This window comes from Pseudochaenichthys georgianus, chromosome 12 (genome assembly GCF_902827115.2).
Source record: "Pseudochaenichthys georgianus chromosome 12, fPseGeo1.2, whole genome shotgun sequence".
Taxonomy (NCBI): domain Eukaryota; kingdom Metazoa; phylum Chordata; class Actinopteri; order Perciformes; family Channichthyidae; genus Pseudochaenichthys; species Pseudochaenichthys georgianus.
The window spans coordinates 27,979,125-28,003,298 of NC_047514.1; the positions used below are offsets into that span (position 1 = coordinate 27,979,125).

Here is a 24,174-nt window from a genome sequence, read left to right on the forward strand (position 1 = left end):
GTGTGCTCCTAACTTCAACCACCTTACATGAGGTTATTAACAAGCCCTCAGGGCAGCTGGGCCATCTCGAGTTGGACTGAGGTCAGATCAACAAACGGTGACTCATTATCGCCCCTAGAGGAAAGAGTGGTATTACAAGAGAAGATGGGCCGAGGCTAGCATGCTCATTTCAGTAGATATCTCAGCAACACAATACATATAGACATATTTATTTCATGACTAGTAGTAGTTAATTAATAGTGTTAGTTAACTTTGAATGTTTAAGACTAAATATCTCACCATGGCTCATACTGCTGCGTTAAAGAAAGATGTCCACATTTTGGGAGATACTGTATATTTAATGTCTTCCTTGCAAATGTTCTTGTAATTAGCATGACATCTTGCAGAGAGCGGCTTTCACGTTAAACAGTACAGTACATGTAACATGTAAATGTGTGACTTTAGGAGGGATATTTCCCATGAATCGCAAAGGTCCTTGAAATCCTAAAACATTTGTGAATGTAAGGTTAACTAACCACGGCCTTAAACATTTTTGAAAATAGACATGGGTCCTTAAAAAGGGCTTGGATTTCGATATATTTTATTTGAAAGGATATAAATTGTTACTGAAATTGTGAATACATATTTTTCTCTGCTGCAATGTATTGTTTTGCTGTGTTGTGTTAGAGAAATCAACTGTTGTATGAACGCTTCTGTTGTAACTGTGTCCTAAACTATGCTGTATTAGGTCCTTGAATCTGACTTGGGTGTGAGGAGAACCCAAGTTAGAGCTGTGCTTTTTCTTGAAAAAATATGATTGTGACAATGGTGTTTAGGGATTTATGTGCCAGAGTTAAACAGGCTTACACACGTTGTATACACACTACTTTTCCTCCACCACACCCAGAAGAGAAAGTAGGAATAAAGCAGCAGTGAAGAAATAGAGACAGCATGGATATGAAAGAGGAGAGTGAAGCAGGAAGGCAGGTCGTCAAAGTAAGAAAGCTTTAAGGAACAATTGCACCTACTGTATATACATAATAATGCTCAAGCAAGCACACACACTTCATCAGAAAACATAGCTAGTAGCATTTTATTATATCTCTTCAAAATAAATAAAACATACAGTGTAACACACTTAAAATAAGACTCATTACATCTCTGAAAGCCTGTAACAGAATAAACCTCAAAATAGTGCCTGCTTTTTAGTAAACATAACTTGTACGTAACGTACAAAGAAATACTACTCAAACATGTACAAAATGCAGCAAACAAATATCAAGTATTGTGCAGTTCCCCCCCACATAACACCAGCCGCTGACAGTCAGTCAGTAGATGGAAGTTACTCGTGTTGGGCGCCAGAGGCTACGTCGCACGGGAGGAGGAATGTAAGAAGGAAGTTAATATAATGCACGACTGAGAGAGAGTGTGAAAGCCCTGAGAGGCAAGTGGGAAAACATTTTATGATTCTAAATAGTTTTTCTCTCCTGTGTTTATAACTTAAGAACAGGTGAACATTTGTTCTTTAAAAGATAAACAGGTGGAGAAAAAAAAGTTTTCCGAACATATTTTTTCTAAATGTCTTTTTTTTGTATCTGTAAAACATTAACATGAATGCTTTTGCTCTTACTGGAACACAGAGTTGTGATACTCTTCGGTCTCTTGTGGTCCCAAACATGTTCATCTGTTTTCAGATATAAAAAAAGGAACTGAGAAAGATCGTCCGAACAAAACTCTTTCATGTGTTCTTAGGATTAAACACAGAAAAGAAAACCATTTAGAAAAACTCACTTGCGTCTCATGGCGACTGCAGAAAAGTATAATGCGCCGTCTGAAAGGGGCTCGTGTTTGTAATACAAGTACAATTTCCCCTTCTGTATAAACATCATTTCTCTTCCATTTCTGTAACAGCAGCTTCGAAACTAAAAACAAGTACAATTGTGTTGCTTTGCTCCGTAGTTCCATTGCAGTATTAAAGCATCATTTAAGACATTCAGAGCATTCAGCTCAAACACAAAGACTTCCCAAACACACTAAATATAAAACAATACTGGACATGATCACTCACGAACATCCACTCCATACTTACATACAAAAAGTTAGTTCCTTCTTCGTAAAAGCACTGACCAGTCGGAGCGACTGATGAACAATAGTTTCCAGGAATCATCACAGCAGTAGGGTATTTTGTTGCCAAGCTGAAGTTATAGTTGCACTTGGTATCGTACAGTAGTTGGTGCTGTAAGTAGATCCATTAGTATTCAACGTTAAGGTCCATCTCCTCCTTACGGCTACATTATAACCAACCCGCCGTTAATACTGCCTAATAATGTAGGACAAATTAAAAGTGTCACATGCAGAATAAACGAGACGAAAAGAAGACATTCAGCTGGCAGCGGTTCTTCTTCTCACGCTGCCAGTCTGAGTTAAGGTCTCAAGACCTGTCACATGATCACATGTCAATCACCTCAGAGGTCATTGGGTCCTGCCCAACAAGAGCGGTGTGTGTCACTTCCTGCGTGCGCTGCCCGGCCTCTTGACCTGCCACAGGTGGTTGTGGATGGTGAGCGCGTCCACGGTGGCCGACACCGACTTGGCGGGGATGACGTTGAACTGCTTGCGGTCCGAGCTGTATTTGTACAGTTTGTCGATCATCTTGCGGCCGATGGAGCGGGGCCCGGTGCCGGTGAACTTCAGGATCTCCTCTGTTTCCGGAGAGAATGAGTAAATGCCTCGGAACTGGCACCCGCCGTCACGGAAGAGGATGATCAGGTGATTGGACTCGCACTTTTCCAGCTCCTGTGATCAGAGACGTTGACAAAAGAAGAGTTAGTAAATATGAAAAGATAAGTGTGAGAGTAAAAACACAGATGTTTCAAAAGGTTCTCAAGTGATAACACTGACCTCCAGGATCACATTCTTCTGGCTCTCATTGACCTTTCCAGCCAGGCAGCAGTGAGCGATGGCGTTGCTGATGATTGGCTTGTTGGACTTGGAACTCGGCTCCTTGAAGAGTTTAGGACCTTTCACAAATGTAAAAAAGAGATCGTTAAGGTAAATGCATAATCCCTAAAGAGTCTGATGCAGGGCTCGGCAACCCCTGGCCTGCGTGCCACCATTGGCACGCGGCACCGTAACCAGTGGCACACTGGGAATAAGTGGAATAAGTGTGCAAAATATTTAAATAGTATTTTCGGATCCTGAACGAGACCAGAGCGCGTCTCCCCGTTCCCTGCAGAAGGAAGCCATGCACGCAGCGCAGCCCGCTCTCTTTATCTCCAGGCGACTTTCTGCCACTTTCCTCCGTGGTGCTGATCGTCTCACCACGGAGGAGAGCACTTCACTAAGTGCAGTACCCACAAGGAGCCGTACACATGCCGCAGTGTGTGCGTGGCTGTGTCTTTAGCTGAAAGCCCGGTGGCGATCTGCTCATCTCTCATTGAAATAACATGCTCCAAAGGGGCGGACTGGCCGTCTGTGTGTTGAACCTTCCTGTCGGCTCCCAGGCCGTAGTCGAGGAGGGCAGGAGCAACAAGCTTCAGGTTCATAACCCACTTTAGCTTAATGACTGGAGAGAGGCGAGCTCTTCTTGGGAGGCCGTTGCATTTATTGAGCTGTTCTTCCGCTTCACAAAATACATCACAGCCCCCCGTTGATAATTCACGACCGTCGGCACGCTGATAACAATTTTTTTTTTTAAATGGCACTTCATATCAAAAAGGTTGCCGACCCCTGGTCTAATGTGTAATGGAATGGCTTTGGGAACATAAGCACACTAAGAGCGTATTCCATGGCTCTTTCTATTTGGAATCATTAGAGATAATAAGAAACTTCTGGCAATGTGTTCTCGATCATCTCATCTAATGCTCGCAAAAAAGTAAATAAGCCAGTTCATAAAAGTTTAAACTATTTCTCCACAGAAAGTGACAACATCAGAAATACTTTTTATCCACGTTTAAAGAAATGTGTGCATTCTTGATTTGTTATAATATACAGCGCTAACCATGCGTGGATACTGCAACCCTAACAACAACAATAGGGTTTGTGTGTTTGAGGCACAGCTGATTTCTGCTCACCATTGTACTCCATGGAAGTGATTGAAGAGGCAATGGAGCCGTTCTCCCAGTCCCGCTCCATGTTCCTGCTGGACGCTCTGCTCAGCATGGGGAAGGACTCCATGGAGCACACAGATCCAGCCCTGGAAACACCGTGAAGGTCAGTCAGAACACAAGATGGGAATAGATCATATCCTCTGATCTAAAACACAAGACAGGAAGTCTCACCTCTGTGACTCCGCACCTCCGGAGATAACGCTGTCGGCCTCCGTCGCCAGAGAGAGCGTCGACCCTCGATGGCTGCAGCTCAGATCAGCTGAACATGAGACAGAATGATTACATGTCGGTTACTTTACTGAACAAAATGAAGCCCTAAAAGTCCATAAACCATGAGATCCAAACAATGGTAGTAGCTGCATGACAGGCAAGGCAACACAATCATAAATCGATCATACTAAGGCTTTTCTAAAGAGATGAATGGATGAGTATAACTTCTTCTGGGTTTGTCTAGTTGCCAGCATAGTGGCCCTGGACATGTTGAGTACACCAAGCGTTATGTTAGCAATGTATATACAGCAGGGTCCCCAGCACATAGAAACTGCTGGATGCTAACTTGCATAATTATGTTGGGCAATTTGCAAAATTTGCAAAATTAGCATAAGTTGTATTAATTTAAATGAAGATGAACTGCATTATATCCCCGATCTGGAGTCCATTTCTGATATTTTCAGGATAAAAAATGTCAGTTTTAACCAGAAAGACTTTTCAAATAAATAACTATGTCCAATCCAAATCCCTAAATCTCCCAAATCGACCCAAAATGTATCAAAGTCAGTCCACCGAGAGTACGAATATTGGCATTTTCTGGTTAAAACTGCCATTTTTGATCCTGAAAATGTCAGAAATGGATTCAGCATCCTCAAAAACCCCAAGAACCACTGAAAAGCTGCCCAAATATGCCAAGCCATTTTGTCACAATTGTCCACATAGGCTATAATGCTAATTGTTGCTAATGAACAATTAACCAATTTATGCAAATGTTGCAAATTGCCTATGCAAGTTAGCATCTGGCAGTGTCTATGTGCTTGGGACCATACATTTGTAACATAAATCGTTGGGGTCCTCATTGTTCCGGGTAGCACTCTAAGCTGGCAGACAGACTGAAAGGCTGTGTGTGTAGATGTACATCTGGTCATGCAGAGCAGTGAAGAGGTTCACCTCCCCTGCAGCCTGCTGCTGAGCTCTGGGCTTTGATCAGCAAGGACGTCTTCAGAGAATGTCCTGCACAACACACACGCACACACCCAGAGGAGGACAGACGTGCACATGTGAACTCGGTGATGGGGATGTCATGAAGTGAGCGCCCACAGGCGGAGGCCTTTTACTCTGTTTTACAAATCAGGATATTCTTTTAAATGTTATGATGAAATTAACACTTTGTAATATACATTATTACATCTTTTTTTTATTTATGAAATGGTAACATTTCAAATGGGATTCAAACCCAATGTTACTAAGCTACTGGATGCATCTAATAGAAACAAGCTTATTGTGTTTTCTATGATTGTTCACACGGATTTGATGTTTTAATGTCGCGTTTCTAGAAAGGTGCATCTTTTAGGATGTCAATCATCTGAGATGCAGGATGTGTGTCTAACAACTCCACGGTTAACTAGATTAACGATCGTGAGCACATTCAGAATGAAGATGAACACCACAGACAAAGACAACATTGAGAAAGGAACCGCTTTAGGAAAGGTCTTCTTACGCGTGGCGCATCCTTTGGAGAGGCTGCTGGCCTCCTCTCGGTGCAGGGATCTGGGTCTGCTCCTCCGGGACTTCATGCGTGGGCGGGGCTTCACCAGACCCTGCTCCTCCATCAGCACCTGCTGCTTCCTCTGCAGGTACTCCTGCTTGATGATCTCTCGCCTGGCCTTCTCCTCCTCCTTGCGAATACGGTCCTCTTCTGCCTTACGCCTGGAGGTCAGGTAGGATTTAAGTGCAAGACAAAGTTTACCCCTGCCCCCATGACGGCAGACTCTTACATGTTCTATGTGAAAGAGCGGGGCAGGCCTCATCAACAGTTGAATATTCAGCTCTGCTCACTTTACTCCGACACAACAAACTCTTTCCGGCATTCCATTCTCCAAATATCACATTTCCTCTGTTGTCTTTCCTCAAAACGTCACCGTGTACGAGACTTCTCTCCATAACAAGAAAACAATATTAACAACTTTTTTTTATTTCTCCTTTCCAAAATGTTGTCAGTCTCTTATTTTAACAATCTGCGTTAGTCAGTGGCAAACACGTGTGTTGTCTCCATACTGGACCAATTCCAGAACATTGTTGTCCCCATTGATCATGTGTGTTTAACTAACACCTACCTGGTCTCGTCCCGTTTCAGCTCGTACTCCACTTCCTGATGCTGTTTGCGTAGCCTCGCCTCTTCAGCTTTACGCTGCCGTTTGAGAAGGAAGGCAGTGCGGCGTTTCTCCAGTTCGTCCTCTGCTTTCTCCTCGTCCTGCAGGACGGGAGAATGCTTGTTATGCTTCCCTGAGTGCTCACTTGATATGTATTATGATCAGTGGCGACTGGTCATTAGGGGCAGGGGCACAGCCCCACCTAGTGTCAGCAGAAAGTATTACAAATAATGATTACAACAAAATGCAAAAAATAGAAAAAAATAAATATATAAAATATATTGTAAGATCATGTTTAATCATCTGATTCGTCTGTACATTGCTGTTTTAGTATGTGTTCTTCTAATTAGTGTCTACAGTGTGTGCCTATTGAGCTGTTTAGAGCCATGTGGGACAAAACCTGATCCTGCCCCTCCCTCTGACTGTCTAAGTGAACGGTGACTGTAAAAACTACACTGCGCATGCTCAGAGTATTTTCCTATTTAATGTGTGTGGCAAAAAAATAATGACCATCGGGGCATAGTGCTGCCATCCCCACCATACGTCATCTCACATCATTCAGAGCTGATTGGCTGTAAGTACGTGTGCCGCGAAAAGTGTGGTGTGTGAAGAGGAGACGAGAGACGCGTCCTAAAACCAGGAAGTAAGTTGCGCATGGCTTCCCTCGACAAAAAAGCAATGAGATTTCTCCATAGGATTTTAGAAAATATCTCGAAATAAGATCTGTGGGAAACGTAGCTGTTAGATAAATGCACGTTTTGTTCAGCCGGATAATATCCACATGTCTACCCTACTTTTATCATTTTCTAATCATAAATCCATCATTTAGAGTTATGATAGACTTTTTAAACTACAAGAAGATAAGGAGGACTTTTACAAAAAAGTAAGAGATTTTTGTCCAGAGGGATAGCATGGATAGCATCTTCAAGTCAAGGTAAGACCGCCATTTTATTGAAAATGGGATCTTACTAAGAGAGAACAATTCAATGTTTAAATGATAAAATTACATTTTCTGTTTAAAATTAATCGAAGCTTTTGAAAATAATATAATATTTTGATTTAGGTCAAAATATAATATTTATAAACCTGAAGAGCCAGAGCCTCACCAGCCATGAACCTCGCTGCACGTCAATGCAGAAGCTTATACACATCTACGTCTCTTGTACATATAGAAACGCCACTGATTATGATCCATATTAGCTGAAGAAGAAGCTAAGCTAAGGGTTAGGGTTAGACCTGGGGTCCACACAAAACATAAAGGCATGTGACATGACGCCTACAGGCAAACCATTCTTTCCTGTAAATATACCAAACATGTTGTTATTAAATGGTATGCACATATTTAACACACAACCACTGTAAAGAAAAGTGTCTAATCCAGAAACCCAATATCACCTTGAAGAAGTAACCGAGCGTATTCTTCTGCTCTCCCTCTGCAGTGCACTCTGTGACGTCTGCACTGACGTCCTCCAGCCGATCCTTAAGCTCAGAGAGGTCCACCTCCACCAGCTGACCTTTGACCCCGGCGGCCTCCTCCCTCTCGGCTGGCTCTTTCCCTGAGTTGGTGACTTTGTTCTCTAGTTCTGGAGAGGGGAACGCCGAGGAACAGTCAAAGAAGCAGTTATTGTCCTCCTCGCTGCTGCGCGGCTCGGGGTCATCGCCCACTCTGAAGGTTTTGTTTCTCCGGATGCTTCTCTCCGGCCGGGGTTTCTCCTCAACACTCTTCTCCTGGAGTCTCCCTGAGTCTTCTCTGCCTCCCGGGGGCTGTGTGATGGGCGTGACCGAAGCCGCCTTGCTGTTCTCTCTCATTTGCTTTTGCTCCGAGGCTTTGTTGCGCTGGCTTGAGCTGAGTTTAGGCGGCCGGCGGGACGGAGTGGAGCTGCTGCCGCTGATCTCTACGAAGTGAACCGCAAAAGACCTGGGGTCCGAGGCAGAGGGCGTGGATTGTGTCGTGGTGGGGGTCGTGATCGGGGTCGTGATGGGGGTCGTGATGGGGGTTGTGCTCGTGCTCGATTCTTCCTGCTCTGCAGGCGAGGAGGCGTGTCTCCTCAGCGGCTCTGGAGGAGAAGCTGCACGCTTCATTGGTTTGTCTGCGGGCGACACCACGCGCTTCATCAGCAGGTTCTGCTGCAGGGACAGCTGCATCATCTGCTGCTGGATGGAGCTGATGGCGTCGTTCAGGAGATCTATGGAGTGGGAGCACTCATTCAGGTCCGGTTCTGCCACGTTATCCTGGGACAGGGTGTTCAACCGGTTCTTTCTCATCTGTCCTCCCTGTGCTTCCCTCGCCTTCAGAGCATCGAGACAGGAGTCGTCCTTGCACAGCAGGGGCTTCATGTGACCCCTGTCAGCTGTTTCTGAGGATTGTTTTAGGGGCAGAGGAAGTGTGTCGCACTTCTCTCCTCCCTTCTTAACGATGTTCAAGAACGCAGCCTTCCCGAGCTTCAGCCGTTGCCGTGCCGACAGCGTCTCCATCTTCTTCTTCTGGTGCTCGATGGCTCGCCTCTGCTCCTCCAGCTGCATGTGAAGCTGCAGCAGCTCTGAAGGCACTACGGAGGGACTCAACGCCAGGTTCTTTCCCAGCAAAGACCTGGGCTCCTTGGCGAGCCAGCTGGAGGTGTAGTCGCTCCTCAGTTGCCAGGGGGGGCAAGGCGTGACCTCAGACCCGTCCGGGGTGGTCTTCTGAGAGCTGCTGGTGCTCGAGAATTCCTCGCGGAGCCCCAGTTTGAGGAGCTTCCTCTCGGCGAAGCTGGTCATCTTGACGCTGGCGCTGCCTGACGCGCTGCTGGCCCAGGACGCCGTGCTGAGGCAGGGGCTGGAGCGCCCGCTGCCCCCCTCCTTATCGTCCCGCTCGCTCACCTTCGAGTCCTCTCTCAGCTTGGCCGACTCACACTCTAACTCCCTAAACTTACACACCTCTCCCTCCTGCAAGTACATCCCCTGTGCTCTCTTCACCACCTCTTTAGTCAGATCCTCGTCCTCCTCGTCTTCCTCCAGGTCTGCGATGTCAGAGTCCGAGTCGTCTCTGACACCCAGCGCGGAGGGGAGAGGGCAGTGGGGGTCTGGCTCTCCTGACATATGAAGGAAAAAGCCTGGGGAGAGTTTCTTCTCAGGCTGAGGGGTGACTGCAGACCCTCTGTGGGCGGCCTGATCCTCCCTGCCTCTGCCAGCTGTATGGCTGTGAAGATGCCTCTGTTGGACTCAGACGTTGGGGTTTTCCTCTGTGGAATGCTGCTTGCTTCCTTCCTAGCAGCTCTGAAGCGACTCTCCCCGCTCTCCTCCTCTTTATTCAGGCTGATGCTCTTCTCCTTGGCTGGCTTAGGGGTGGTGGGCATCAAAGGCTCCAGATAGTAACTGTCTGTCGGGCGCTCGGGTGTAAAGGGAGAACAACGAGTATTCAAAACCCTGGAGGTGGACGCTGCACTGGGGATCTCCAGCTCGTCCTGCTCCATGTCACTCCCAAGGCCACGGCGAGACAAGGCAGAAGGGTGGGTGACAGCAGCCAGCTCTGCCTCTTCTATGTCCTCCTCCTCGTCCTCTATGCGCATGTGGCTGAGCAGGCTTTGGCCGCTGAGTCTGTGTTGGGGGCCCAGCATGTGTTTGGGGGTGCTCAGGATGTTAGAGGCCAGGCTGTCTTTGCTGATGGAGCGGGCCAGGCTGATGCTGTCAGCGTCTTCCTCCAGAGGGTAGTGCAGGGCGTAGGGAGCCTGCACGGAGAGAGGCCTGCAGGGAGAGCAGAGTGCGCATCGTGTGAGCTTTCATGAAGATAGATAGAGATCATCCCAAATTGTTGAAAATGAAGTTACAAATATTTAAAAGATAGAATAAGATACAAATATATAACCAATACAAATTAACATTAACTGCAAATATATACATATTCACAGTAGAAAATACATTTACATTACGGTGCTGCCAGCACTGTGAAGACGGAAATGTTGAGTAGCCCAAAGTGTTACGACATACATGTATACTGACATACATGTATACTGACATACATGTATACTGTAGTCGGGTCCCCAGCACATAGAAACTACCGGATGCTCACTTGCTTTTGTTGGGCAATTTGCACAATTAGCATAAGTTGCATTAATTAAAATGAATGGCAATATAACACATGTAAACAACAGTTTATAAGTGACAAGTCCGATTTGTACAATGTTGGATTACTTTTGGGGGTGATTGAGGATGCTGAATACCAGAAAGTTGCGACCATTGATGATTAACCCCTACTGTGGACAATAAATAGGCATTTTACATTTTTTACTAAGCAGCAGAAAGAGAAATATACTACAGAAACATGAAGCAATGTTCTGTTATATCTGTACCTGCTATAAATTGAAATAAGTGTTTTTAAAACGTTGTAATGACACCCCTCACCTCCCCCTCCTGTCGGGCCAGGCCAGGATGGAGCCCTGGTTCTGCCCGTCCGGTGTCAGGGAGTTGGACCTGTTCCTCAGCACTGTTCAAAGACAAGATGATAAAACATGTAACGTTCATCGTGGACAAAGTTTGATCATCTCCACCTGCTGGGACACTCATCAATACATGAGGTGTATTAGATGATGATGTGTAGACAAAAAGAGTATTAAGAGAGCACAGGCAGGGGATTATTATTTAGAGAAAGAACCCTTTGTTTTTCTTTTCATTTAATTTGAAATTTGACAGAAAAAATACTGCGATATTCTCTTGAATAACAGTTGTACATTGTACAAGACAAAAGTGGATATTCTCTGAGATAACAGTCATATATTATTTCAAAATAAAATGTCTGTATTCTCTGAGATGAAAGTGTCAGGTTTAGGACCAAAACATGATATATTGTTGAGATTGTATGAGAAAATCTTCGGTGCTATGAGTTGATCATTAATGTGTGTCTTTACTCACACATTTCTATCTCAATACCCAAGGTTTTCTTATAGAGAAATTACGACTTTAATTCTGAGGACTTTTCTGAATTGTAGCTTCTTTCTTGGACGTTTTTTTATTTATTTTATTTTTTAAACCTACAATAGACCTAATACACCATTGTAGATTACAAATAAATGTACTAGTTTGGCATGTTACAACTCTTTTTATTGTTGATTCAATTAAATGGTTAAATTAACTACTCACCAAGCCCCTTGTTTTTTGTTTGTTAGATAAGGACATTCAAATAAGGAAGGATAAAAGAACACTTCCTGCTCTCTATCTTCCCGCTCTGTTTGAAGAAGTTCCTTTGTGACTAGAGGCGGTAAACACATGTGTATTTAATTACCTGAAGAGCTCTCGTCAGCCACCTTCTGTTGTCTCTGTCTCAGGGGCAGGAGACAGTGAGACGGGCTTAGGGACGTTGGTTTAGTGCTGGAAGGGACATAAAGAGAGCATTGGGGTTTATTAGTGTTGCTTCTAAAAAACATGTCAGTATCAAGAAAAAGACAAAACTCTGATGGTGTGTATCCAAAGCTAATGGCAGTCTGATTTATATAATAATACAAATATTAGGAAATATGCTATTATGTACTTTAAGGGCAGAGGCGTGATCTGTGCTAATGTACTCTTTATTTGGCCAAAATGTGTTTTTGTCTTAGAGTAAGAAAATTTCAAAAATAACTTTTTTTACGGATTTTAATGTACATCACAAGCAAAGATAGTTCAAGGATGTGACTTTGACCATATTAAGTTGTAAAGTATGCATTAAATCCTTTCAAGGTCACCTATCATGCTATTTTTAGGCAATAGCATAGGTCTCAGATATATACAAATATATAAAAAACATGTCTATAAAGTGTTTTGCTCCAAATAGCAAACAGATCACCCATTCTAGCCATGCCTCATATCCCTCTATTTCACTTCCTGTTTCAAAAGTGCTGATTCTGGGAATAAAGCTTTTAAAAAAAAATAAAAAATTGATAAAAGAGGAGGGGGCTGAGCTCATGCGGGACCCGGCAGCTCCTGCCTAAACTAAATGCTGCCGTGATGAAACGCCATATCATGGATTATCAAGGATCTGAAACCGTCTGGAGCTCAAAGGCTTTCTCTCTTGCCGGTTACACCACAAGGTGAGTTCCTTTTTATTTCCTGCTTCTTCACACACATGCTCTCCAGTACAGGTTAGCTCTGAGTGTTAGCGATGCTAATGTAAACATGCACCGACCATATTACGTCCAAAACAGTCTAGCATTGTTTCTGATGGCAACGTTTCTGATTGGGCCGTGGGTGTTTCCGATATTACGTCATATCGGACGCAAATCTGGATCAGCTCGGTTGTAGCCCCGTTTTTAGAGATTTGGGTACGGGGGAAAAGAGAGAGGGTTTTGTTTTCTGACGCTGCGTGAGTTCCCTAACGCACCATGATAGGTCCCCTTTAAGTAATGTGTTCTATTGTATGTTTTAAATTATAACCATGAGATTGACAACGTTAAAATATATACGGGACGCTTAACTCCTTAAACTATTTGTGTTTTATATCACGTGAAAAAACAGTCTGTGGGTGTTACCTGAGGTCGGGGCTCGGGGACGTGGTCAACATGTCGGCAGAGTTCGATGTTGTCAGGAAACTATGTTTGGTGACGTTGGAGATGGGAATATTCGATCTTGAACTCTTGGGCTGCAGGAGCAATCGCACTGGAAAGTAATAGCAAGGGAACCGTTAGAAAAAGACCTGTAACATACGATGCCATCTTTAACACTAGAACCGCCAACGGGTACTTTTGACCCGCAGATGTTTCTTGATTGTAACTTGTTTTCAATAAAATATGAAAGTCTCCCAGTCCGTGACTTGTCCTGAAAGTGTGTTATGTAGCACCCTCTGTTGTTAAACATGGTCAACAAGAATTGCCATTTATACCCATCAGCGCCAGCGGGTCGTATTTACCTTATAGACAGTGATTCTCACGCTATTGATCTCACGTGTAAACATAAACATGGCGTGTTGCTATAGCAATGCCTGTTGTTTACTGCGGTTCTTTATAGAGAGATAGATAGATAGATAGATAGAGAGAGAGACACTTTTAGCGATATTTTATACTTCATGCTATCTATCCACAGATTCTATTGTATACGTTTCATCACTGTGCGATCCACACTCACTGTTAACCCTGTGTTCTTGTCTGATCAATAAAATAAGAGTCAATGCATTCTAATAGCGGGTACATTTTATACAGCGCCCCCTGGCGGTTCTAGTGTTAAAAGAGCCAGTTGCAGTTTGATGAGTAAGAAACCGGCATATGGAAGTAGAGCGTGAGTTATACCGTCTCTGAACTCATGAAGGTCCCGAGGCTGGACAAAGTCTGGCTTCACGCTCTCGAACCACCAGAAGAGCTCAGCGATGAAGACCATCACGTTGTTCTGCAACGCACAGAGATCACATTAGGAAGAGATGAAAGAAAGCTGCTTTTAGTTGTTGTTCATTTTCTTTGGCTCACCTTTAGCACTGGTGGAGAATACAGCACGTCCTCAGGCTTCAGGTAGAAGCACCTGTTCAGGTACTCGTTAGAGAACTCCTGCAGCAGCTGGATGTTGTACACACTGTCTGCTATGGAGGGGACCTCCTTCAGACAGATATCTGCACACAGGACAACAATGGTACATAGTCCCAGGCTCAAAGTTAAGTGCTATATCAAAACCTATTTCTTATGTGAGATGCTTACAACATGTTTGATAAGATAAGACTAAGAGCACTCATATGTGTATGCTAAATATGAAAAAAACTAGCTTTATCTGAGAAGAACTACAATAAATGTATTCCTAAAGTGTGTTAATAAGTTCATTTTAAAGGTGCCAATCAGCTGTTACCTTAAAGGGGACCTATCATGCAAAATGCACTTTTTGATGTCTTCTATACATGAAGATGTGTCCCCGGTGCGTCGGGGAACTCACGCAGCGTCAGGAAATAAAACCCTCTCTCTTTTCCCCCTTACCCAAATCTCTAAAAACGGGGAACAACGGAGCTGATCCAGATTTGCGTCCGATATGACGTAATATCGGAAATGTGGACCCACGGCACTATGTCCCGCATGAGCTCAGCCCCCTCCTTTTCTTATCAATTCTTTTTTTTTTTAAAGCTTTATACCTATAATCAGCACTTTTGAAACAGGAAGTGAAATTGAGGAATATGAGGCATGGCTAGAATGGGCGATGGGTTTGGTATTTTGAGCAAAACACTTCATAGACATGTTTTTTATATATTTTATATATCTGAGACCTAGCTATTGCCTAAAAATAGCATGATAGGGGACTTTAAGACTTTGAGTAACCCAGGCTTCCTGTCTTAAAGATTACATTCTCCTGGATCTAGCTTTAGACATGTAAGTAGTATCTGTTCTCCAGTCACTTCCACAGATTAGAGTGTAGAACGGCAAAGAGTAGAGTCAGTGTTTTCCAGCATGTCCAAATATATTAAAACACAAGTTCCCAACCTGGGAGTCATTTTGCAAAAATAAGGTTGAAAAACTTCCTGTTTCCACTTAAGGAACATTGCCAGGATGACTTTGAACTCAGAATGCTGCTGAAATGGATTTACATGCTTTTAATAAAAGTCGCTTGAACTACTGGAACTTTCTTTTTACTGGTGTCCCGGAATTTTCTTTTAATAAATTGCAATTAATTCAGAATGCTGTGGCCAGGATGTTAACAAACACAAACAAAGGGATCACATTTCCCCTGTGCAGAATTTATTTTAAAGTGCTTTTAAAAATGTACAAGACTTTATATAAGAAATACTGAAAGTATTAAACAAGACATCTGGGGAGGCTGCTTTCTGTTTTTATGGGCCCAAAATTGGGGTTATTTTTACTTGCATCACTTGTTCATGTTTTATGGTTCTGTTCTAACTCTTGCCGTTTGTTTAGAACTTGTTTTTAATTATGTTCCTCACTTCTTCTTTTTTCCAGACGTATGTATCTGGAAAACACTTGGGCTGCATGTTGCATGAAAGGTGCTATATAAATAAAGTGTATTAATATTATCAGTGAATGAAAACTACCATACAGACGAGAAAGGTCTGAAATCAAGACAAAAAGACAACAAAGAGACACAAACACCTACAAAGAAAAAGCAACCGAATAATGACAGACACGTTCTTTCTGTATTCCAAAATTGAGATGAATAAAGTATATCTTATCTAATATCTCATGTATAAAGCTTCCAAAGAGATGCAACCCATCTTCAGAGGGAAACCAAAGAACCAAGAAAAGCTAGCAGAAAGACCGAGTGAGCAGAAAGCAGTTTGTGCTGGTAGTCTCAGATCCAGTGTCACCTTCCAGCCTGAGGAGCTCCGGGCAGTAGAAGTGGACCACGGACAGCAGCGCCGTGCCGTCACTCACGTCCTTCAGCAGGTCGTCCAGCAGGGGGAAGTGCTGCAGGGTCCGCCCCGACAGGTGGTCTCTACGGTAACGCACCTGCACCAGAGGAGAGCATTTTTATCCAGGTGCACACACACATCTAATCAGGACTCACGTGCTCACACACCAACCCAACATCCATCACAAAGCATCCACTGGCTCTCTTTAAAGCGTCTCTTCGGTATTTTTTGTCACCATCAGTTCCCATGTCTTTCAGTCTAAGTGAGCGATGGGGAGGACAACGTATGACATTGGTCCAGTGTCGAGCGGGAGTGCTGAAGCTGGGAGCTTCTGGAGGGACTGTGATGTCGCAACGTCAACAGGCTCAGATTATTGTTTAAACTTTCAAAGCATCCGACAACATCATAGAAGGAACCTTAAGTGAAATCAAATGTTTTCTTTTAATGTAACTCTTCCTGCTCCTGCAGTCAGCTGTTATCATTGGCAGAGATGGTGTCGTTACTAAAAAAAAGTAATATATTACACATTACATATTACTTTAAAAAAAGTAATATATTACACTACTTCGTTACTCTCTACATAAAGTAATTTGTCACTTTACTCGTTACTTTACTCGCAGGGCCGGCCCGCCCCTCCCTGCAGGCAGATCACGCAGACTGCTAAAGTTTCAAATGTTCTCTTTAGTTCAGTTTCCATTGTCGCATAAGACTGATCCAGATAGCTCCTGAATGTTTTCCTGTCTGACCATGGCTGTCCTCTGTCTCCTGCTATCTGACCGTGGCTGTCCTCTGTCTCCTGCTATCTGACCGTGGCTGTCCTCTGTCTCCTGCTATCTGACCGTGGCTGTCCTCTGTCTCCTGCTATCTGTATATGTTGCGCAGTCTATCTCTGCTCACGCTGTTGCGTCAGCGTGTTCTCCTGCGTGTTGGCCATGTGTTGCACTGGAGCCAGACTGGAGCACACCGCAAAGACTTCAGCCGAGCACGTACGAACTGCGCATGCGTGAGTGGCAATAACTCTCCTTACCAGCAGGCGGCGGTAGTGTGTATTCGTCATTCAAAACAGGCAACAACCGGAAAACAGAGAAGAAGAACAGACTACGTGTGATATAAATAAACAACAGCTATGTGCGTTAGCTTCACCTTAGCATGTGTTCTTTGCAGGTGTTTGTTGAGGTTTGATTATGACTGATTTTAGAAAGTAACGAAGTAACGCGTGTTGGTGCAATGTTAGTAACTGTAGTGTGATTACTGAATTATAAAAGTAGCGCGTTACACTACTCCGTTACCGACAAAGTAATATAATTACAGTAACGCGTTACACCCAACTCTGATCCCAACTCTGATCATAGGTATGTGCAACAAATACATTATATCAAATCTCAATAGCTTTTTATTTCACCTACCTTTTAAAAAGCTGCTACTCATGTATGTGTACTTCATTGTCTTTATTTGTATTTGCGTTTGCTTGCTTTAACTTACTCTTTTTATTTGTGCCTTTTGATTCACCTTTGCTGTAATGCTGTGTGTGCGGGAAATAAAGGATTTCTGATTCTGGTTTGAATTTGATCCAATCTATTTAAATTGTCCCGCAACATGTTGACGGAAGACAAAAGCGGAAACAACTCAAAGATCTTCAACGGTCGTGGCTGAATATTTAAATTTGTTTTACAATGTGGATGTAATGCCAGATTTCAGAATGACAATTTATCGTTGAGCAACACATGGCTAACTAAATAAAACAGTGCTTTCAGGCTAAAGGTAAAGAAACATCCCTTCCATAATGTTGTCCGACACGAATCTAAGCCTTTGAGTGGTTTTACATTATTGGCGAGGAAAGGCTGCAGTAATCTCTGTCAACAGCTCGGTGGAAACAGGGTGCAGGTGGAGACATGTGGATGTTTTTTCTGGGGTAGGTCTCTGTGACTGAAATCTGATGCTTGACCTTTGCAAAAATATTTGAGAGGATTACATTGTGCATCAGCCTGTCATCACTCATACGGGATGACCACCATCAAGCAGTGGCGAGCCGTCAGGGCCCTCTGTGAGGGCCTAAGATATTCTAAAAAATAATATTTTAAAACATTAAAAAAAAAACGTTTTTAAAAAAATATCTTTTAAAATATTTTGTTGTTGTTACATTTTTCATTAGTTTTACCAAAATAACTTGAATTGTATTTAAAATAATATTTCAAAAAAAATAAATCCTTCGAATCTGCCTCTTCAGTTTCTGTTGGAATGTGAAGGGTTAAATGCCGTCTCTGCGAGTTTTACTGTGAAGACGGGAGAGCTTGGTCCCTCTCTACATTCACAGAGGGCCCGCTATAGTAACTCAATGAGAGAGTAATGTCAAATGACAGTACAATTGACCAATCATATCTTCCCTCTACAATATTTGTGCGGACTTTATGACAGGTTCCGCCCGCTGTGCAGTGTATGCAAGTGGTGCAGTGACGCGTCCTAAAACCCGGAAGTAAGCCGCGCTCGGATTCCCTCGACAGAAAGCAATGGAATTTCTCCATAGGATTTTGGAAAATAGCTCGAAATAAGGTCTGTGGAAAACGAACCTGTTAGATAAATGCACGTTTTGTTCAGCCGGATAATATCCACATGTCTACCCACATTTATTATTTTCGAATCATAAATCTAAACGATAGATTTATGATTAGCATAAGTTCGTTCATGATGGCTCACTTCAGTGATAGTAATGACATCGTTGCGAAATTATTAACCGAGTCATTTTCAAGATTGAGTTACAATGATAAACTGGAGTGGCAAAGGATCAGCTGAATGACCCGCAAGTGCTTCATCCAAAAGGACCGGAGGATGGACTTTGTGTTTCAGTGATTTATCATCAAAGGTAGTCATTTTCAATGCGGGCCGCCGTGCCGACTTAGTTAATTTGTAATTGCTACTTGGCTGTGGGTGCCCTGTCATGATAGGTGTTTATATAAATGGTGTTGTTCTGTGTGGTAGAGGGTCGCTGTCATTGATGCGTTTTGCACCCCGGACCACTGTTTTGATATTCCGCTGAAGTATCCGCTGTGACGTAATATCTCTTCTTTTTTTTCTCCAGGGAAGGGGGGGTCAGAGGGCCTAGGTATAAAAGTCACGGCTCGCCACTGCCATCAAGTATGATCACGTAGACTAAGGAGGGTTCAGTAGCTGGTGCATGTGATGCGTGACAAGGGGAAATAATGAAGGTGAGGATTAATTTAAAGAAAGGTTCGATGGTGAGTACATTACCATTTGAGAGAACTCCACGGGCTCATACAAGCTGCTGGCCAGAGCATGCAACATATCAGGCTGGGGAGGGAGAGAAATGAGTGGGAGGAAGTTAATGTAGTGATGCAAGAAAGAAGGAAATGGTGCAAGCTGTGTGGATGATGGGACTCCTCTCCAGGCATTATGGTAACAATGCCCGGTGTGCCTATCGTTGCCACCGAGGGGCACTGTTGGCTCCTTTCTGCTCGGTCTGATTTAACACACACGCACACCTCCTACACACATACGTACACTCACACAGGCAGTTTTTTAAGCGGTTGCACTTACAGGTACAAGCTTCCAGTACCATTTGGAGGGAGACTAGTATCCAGGAGGCAGGAAGGAAAGGAGAGTTTGGGGAGACACAAACAGGAAGAGCAGCAGACAGGTCAAGGGTCAGAAACAGTGACAAGGGCTGCGTCTCACTTCGGTTAAATGGATTCCTTGCGTCCCTCACTTGCGTCGTTTCCCTGCGACTAGTCCCTCCCACCAAGGAAGCATGGAGAGCCGCAAGGAAACCACGGGAAGCAGGGAAATGAGTTTTAAGAGCAATGGGACATCCTTTCCTCCGGAGCGTCACGTGAGGCGACGTCGTTTGTGATGACGCCGCACAGCTGTTCGTCTGACAGCAGCTCTGTCTTATTTCCACACACACCCCCGCCTACACATTTACTAACACAAACATTTGTATCATCTGTTGTAGACCCAAATACATGAAATCAAATAAGGACTAATTCTCAAAAAAGATAAACGCCATTCTTAAAATGTATAAATGAACAATAGTTTGATTAATATTGATTAGAGCGCACAGAATAAATAAAATAATTGAGAGAAGAAAAAGAGATAGGAGTGATTCTCGTGAGGTTCATGTGTTTTCTTCACTCCGCTAGGAAACGGCTCTCATGTCAAGAAGCATCAGATCAGTGCATGCGCTGCATCGTCCAATCAGTGAGCGATACACAGTAAGGGGGCGGGGCGAGTGTCTGAGGATTTCACCGGAGGATAGTCTGGTAGTTCCTCGATCCTCAGGCACCAATAAGGCCACTGGGACGCTACTCAAGACGGCGCAGACAAATCAACTTCCGGTGAGACCGAGGAGCGAGGAAATGAAAAATAACCGAAGTGAGACGCAGCCCAGGAATCAGATGTTCTCCTGTTAGCGTGGAGACACATCTGATTTGAAAGACAACTGGAAAGATAAGAGGACAATGACTGGATGCATTAGAGTTCATTGTAAGCAAATAAGCATTATGGCATTTGAATTATTAAACTGTGGGTCTATGAAATGTCTGAAAATACTGATGTCTGAAAATCCCAAAGCCAAGTTAATGTCTTTAAATGCATTGATTTCTAAGTCCAAGACCCAAAGAAATTCACTTTAAAATGATATGATAGAGAGAAAAGAACATCTCTATGTTTTATAGCCTGAAAATAGCGTGTTCTGCCATATCTGCATTACAAATGACGCTAACAAATAGTGATCAACACAATTGACAAAGTATTTCTGCCGATCAACTTATTGATAGTCGACTAATCATTGCTGCTCTCTCCATGGCAGCATTTTACTTTAGTTACATCCCCAAAGCCCCCATATTATGAGAACTGTACAGGATCTTCAGTTCAGTTCAGTCACATCAAACTAAAGTGTTACAAAAGATACAATGAAATGTGTTCTGTGCTCAGATTGTGAGGTGAGGATGCATGCACGTAGAATCCAGACAGACACCTTCTGGTGACTGGGCGACTCCATCAAGTGTTGCTTCATCTTCAGCTCCTTCTCCAGGATCTCCCTCATCTTGACGTTCACCTGCAGCCACGAACACGCTGCAGATCAGCACAGGTCAAGACAGCACAGGTCCAGCTCGTTAGAAACCAGCTCTGCTCTCACCTTGTTGATCCAGAACAACATGGCGTCCTCCAGGTCGAACGGCAGCTCCTTGGAGGCACTGCCGCTGGAGAAGCGCCTGACGCTGGACACCACCTTCTCCACGCTGATCATCTCCAGCATGTAGGCCATCATCAGGGCATCGATGAGGTGGATGTGGGAGCTCTGGAAGAACGACCATCACAACAATTATACTGCGTGTAAATATGAGTAAATACTAAAGCTGGGCCAAATACTTGCAGCTTCATCCATACGGTTACATGTTCGAGATTTGTCTTGGCAGATGAGAAGCGCTATATAAATTAAATATATTATTATTATTATGTTTTCATTCTTGAACTAAATGTGAATGCTGCAAGTCTATTCTGCTTTAAGCTGGTGCTTGTGTACACTGTTTCAACATTATTAGTATTATCCTATTGTAGGGGTAGATTGCAGTATTGCTGTGCATTATTGTTTACACATTGTGTATAACTCCAGAGCATTGTTAAGTCAAAAAGATAATGTGATCATTTTCCAAATAAAAAATTGAATTAATGTTTTTATCTGAAAAAGAATTCTTATTCATATTCTGCTTCAAACTAAATTGTAAACAGATTCTTTTTTATTGCAGAGGGCGGTCAGCAGAAATCTATCTCCATAAATCACATGCATGAAAACTCATCTCTTTCGACTCCACTTCGAGCGATAGAACTATTAACAGAGCACTTATATACTAATAAAGGACTGGCTTATCTAAAGCCAGTTGAGTAGCACTTGAAATGTTTTGGCTCTATGAAGCCTGAGTACTTTATGATTCTGTTTTCTTCAAGTTTTTATTTTGTTGGTCGAAGGCACTTATTGTAAGTCGCTTTGGATAAAAGCGTCAGCTAAATGCAATGTAATGTAATTTAATGCATATATGGCAATACAAAAATGAATATATACTGGAATGGCTGTACTGTTCAAGGTTTTCCTTCATTTCACTGTAATAATCTCATAGAATATTACAAAACTGCTTTAGAGAACCTCAATCCTAGCCTCAAATTAAAAAAAGATATATATATATTTTGCACAGCCATTCTACATACAGTGTGTTTTTCTATTGAAGACAAAACTGATTTTACAGTATCAGGAGGTAAAATATGCTCCATTGCTGAGTTGCCATGGAAACAGGCAGAACTTCCTGTCTGAAACGGGCAGATTTCTAAAGGCACAATCCTGGTCAGCCTACACCTGAGACAATCTCTGCTGTGTCTGCTATATACACTCATACACTGTGTGTCATACTAAACAACAGGGTGAGCTAAAGCTGAACAAAAGGAAAGTGTGTGTGTGTGTGTGTGTGTGTGTGTGTGTGTGTGTGTGTGTGTGTGTGTGTGTGTGTGTGTGTGTGTGTGTGTGTGTGTGTGTGTGTGTGTGTGTGTGTGTAAAACACGTTCTCACTCCCATCCCGTCACATATTGACGGACGGTCAGGGCCCCTCCCCGTCGCTATATTACGTACAGGGTACCCCTTGCCCGTCAGGCTTCTACGGGCAGGGCGTCCCATAGACCTTCATTGCGGACAGCGGACCCCTTGACCGTCAGGCTTCTACGGGCAGGGCGTCCCATAGACCTTCATAGACCACGTGATCAACAACGATGGCTGACCTTCGTGTTATTCTCGGTGGAAAATGCCTATTTTAAGGTTCATTTGGCCATTAAAATGCGTTTGGATGTCATTTTATGCGAGTAATGAGTTTTTATTTCTGATTATTTGTGCAGTACATGTACATGATGTTTAGTTTGCTAGTTATGACGAAGATTACTTCATGAATGTGTACACATGGTTGCTAACGTTTTTTAGGTGGAAATGTGTTTTTTCACAGCAGAGTCACCCTCTGTACTTATTGGGAGAATCTAAAGGCAAGAACATCCCAAATATTCATTTAGGTCTTTATTGTAGACCTTTAGTGTTGCCGTCTGTGAGGAAAATGCATGGGGCTCAGAGCCTCGTATTTTAAAATATTTTTTTCCTTCTAATTTGTTATTCTTTTCAAAATAACACACTGTTATTTACTCACCAATAACACACAATTATCCTTGCTTTTATTTATTGGTTTAATTCCATAATCTCGGGCTTTTTTGGCGTTCGTCAGGAACTGAATTTCAAAATAAAAATAACCGGAAACAGACGTAGCATTTAGAGCGATTACCCAAGATCCTCAGCTACGCTGATTGGATGTTTTAGCCGCAATGCATGCTGGGATTTGGTGTTTATATTATATGAAATCCGGAAAATATTTTAAAAGAATAAAATAATACTTAATTCCGAGTGCTCTTGCTTTTCTCTTTGAAAGTCATCACATAACGGCATTGTAATACACGGTTCGGCTGCATTACATATTACAGATCTGCCGTAGTTCTTTATTTAGAGAGCCCTGATGAGAAGACCTTTGGAAAAACTGGAAGAAATGCCGCCGAAACTGAATACTTGACGTGGATCATAAATACATCAACAATTAAACAACATCTTCAATTTCTCTTCACACAATACGTCTCCTTGCAGTATCAACACTAATTCGGCTGACTTTTACATTTGATATAATTCATAGATAGGTTATATTTACACCATAACGGTGCACAGCTGATAGAAAAGGACTGTAGTTTTTAAAGATATTACTGATTTGAATTGGATTGAATTTTGAATGTAAGAATGTAAATACCGAGTCTGAAATAGTATAGCAATATGCTGTAAAATGATGTGAAAGCATGAATAAAACTACACATCTTCAGATGTTGTACATACACACTAATAATACAAAGTTATTATGGCTGTGTGCACCTTGTGTGCACCTCCTAGTGGTTAAAGCACGTTATTGAATTATTGTTTTTATGTGTTATATTTTATTAAAAAAATATTAAGAGTACATACTTTCATAGGGGGAAAGTATAAATATAGAAATATAGAATATAAAAAATCAAGAAGATACTATAAGTGATCTCTACAATAAAACAGTTTAGTGCAGGATGCACAGATATTAATAGGAGGAGGTGCAAAACATAAAAACGGATTAACCTTTATTTAAACATTAAATAACAGATTAAGGTTTTTGGGGGTATCTATCTACAGATAAATATTAAGCCTGACAAAGTAATTAACGTCTAATATATTGCTTTCCTGCAATGTTAACTATGTTGAAGCACTTATTTGAACTGATATTATACACATTAATTATACTCTTATGTATGTAGATAGAATAAGAAATGTGCAGAATATGACAGTTTAATGGTGGAGGTACACACATGTTGATAGATGTCTTGTAATGCA

General features: G+C 42.7%; 1 protein-coding gene across 1 annotated transcript in view; it reads right to left on the bottom strand.

Annotated features, from left to right (window-relative positions):
- Window positions 1–891: 891 nt before the first annotated feature.
- camsap1a (calmodulin regulated spectrin-associated protein 1a) overlaps window positions 892–24,174 on the bottom strand; it is a 47,052-nt gene continuing 23,769 nt past the window's right edge. Inside the window, 18 exon segments of the mRNA XM_034096362.2 lie at window positions 892–2,775; window positions 2,881–2,999; window positions 4,053–4,174; window positions 4,260–4,347; window positions 5,250–5,312; window positions 5,800–6,008; window positions 6,416–6,552; window positions 7,847–9,582; window positions 9,585–10,174; window positions 10,832–10,913; window positions 11,709–11,794; window positions 12,931–13,057; window positions 13,684–13,780; window positions 13,858–13,997; window positions 15,690–15,831; window positions 19,287–19,319; window positions 20,725–20,805; window positions 20,887–21,048. Coding sequence (XP_033952253.1) covers window positions 2,485–2,775; window positions 2,881–2,999; window positions 4,053–4,174; window positions 4,260–4,347; window positions 5,250–5,312; window positions 5,800–6,008; window positions 6,416–6,552; window positions 7,847–9,582; window positions 9,585–10,174; window positions 10,832–10,913; window positions 11,709–11,794; window positions 12,931–13,057; window positions 13,684–13,780; window positions 13,858–13,997; window positions 15,690–15,831; window positions 19,287–19,319; window positions 20,725–20,805; window positions 20,887–21,048 — 4,305 coding nt within the window. The 3' untranslated portion in view covers window positions 892–2,484.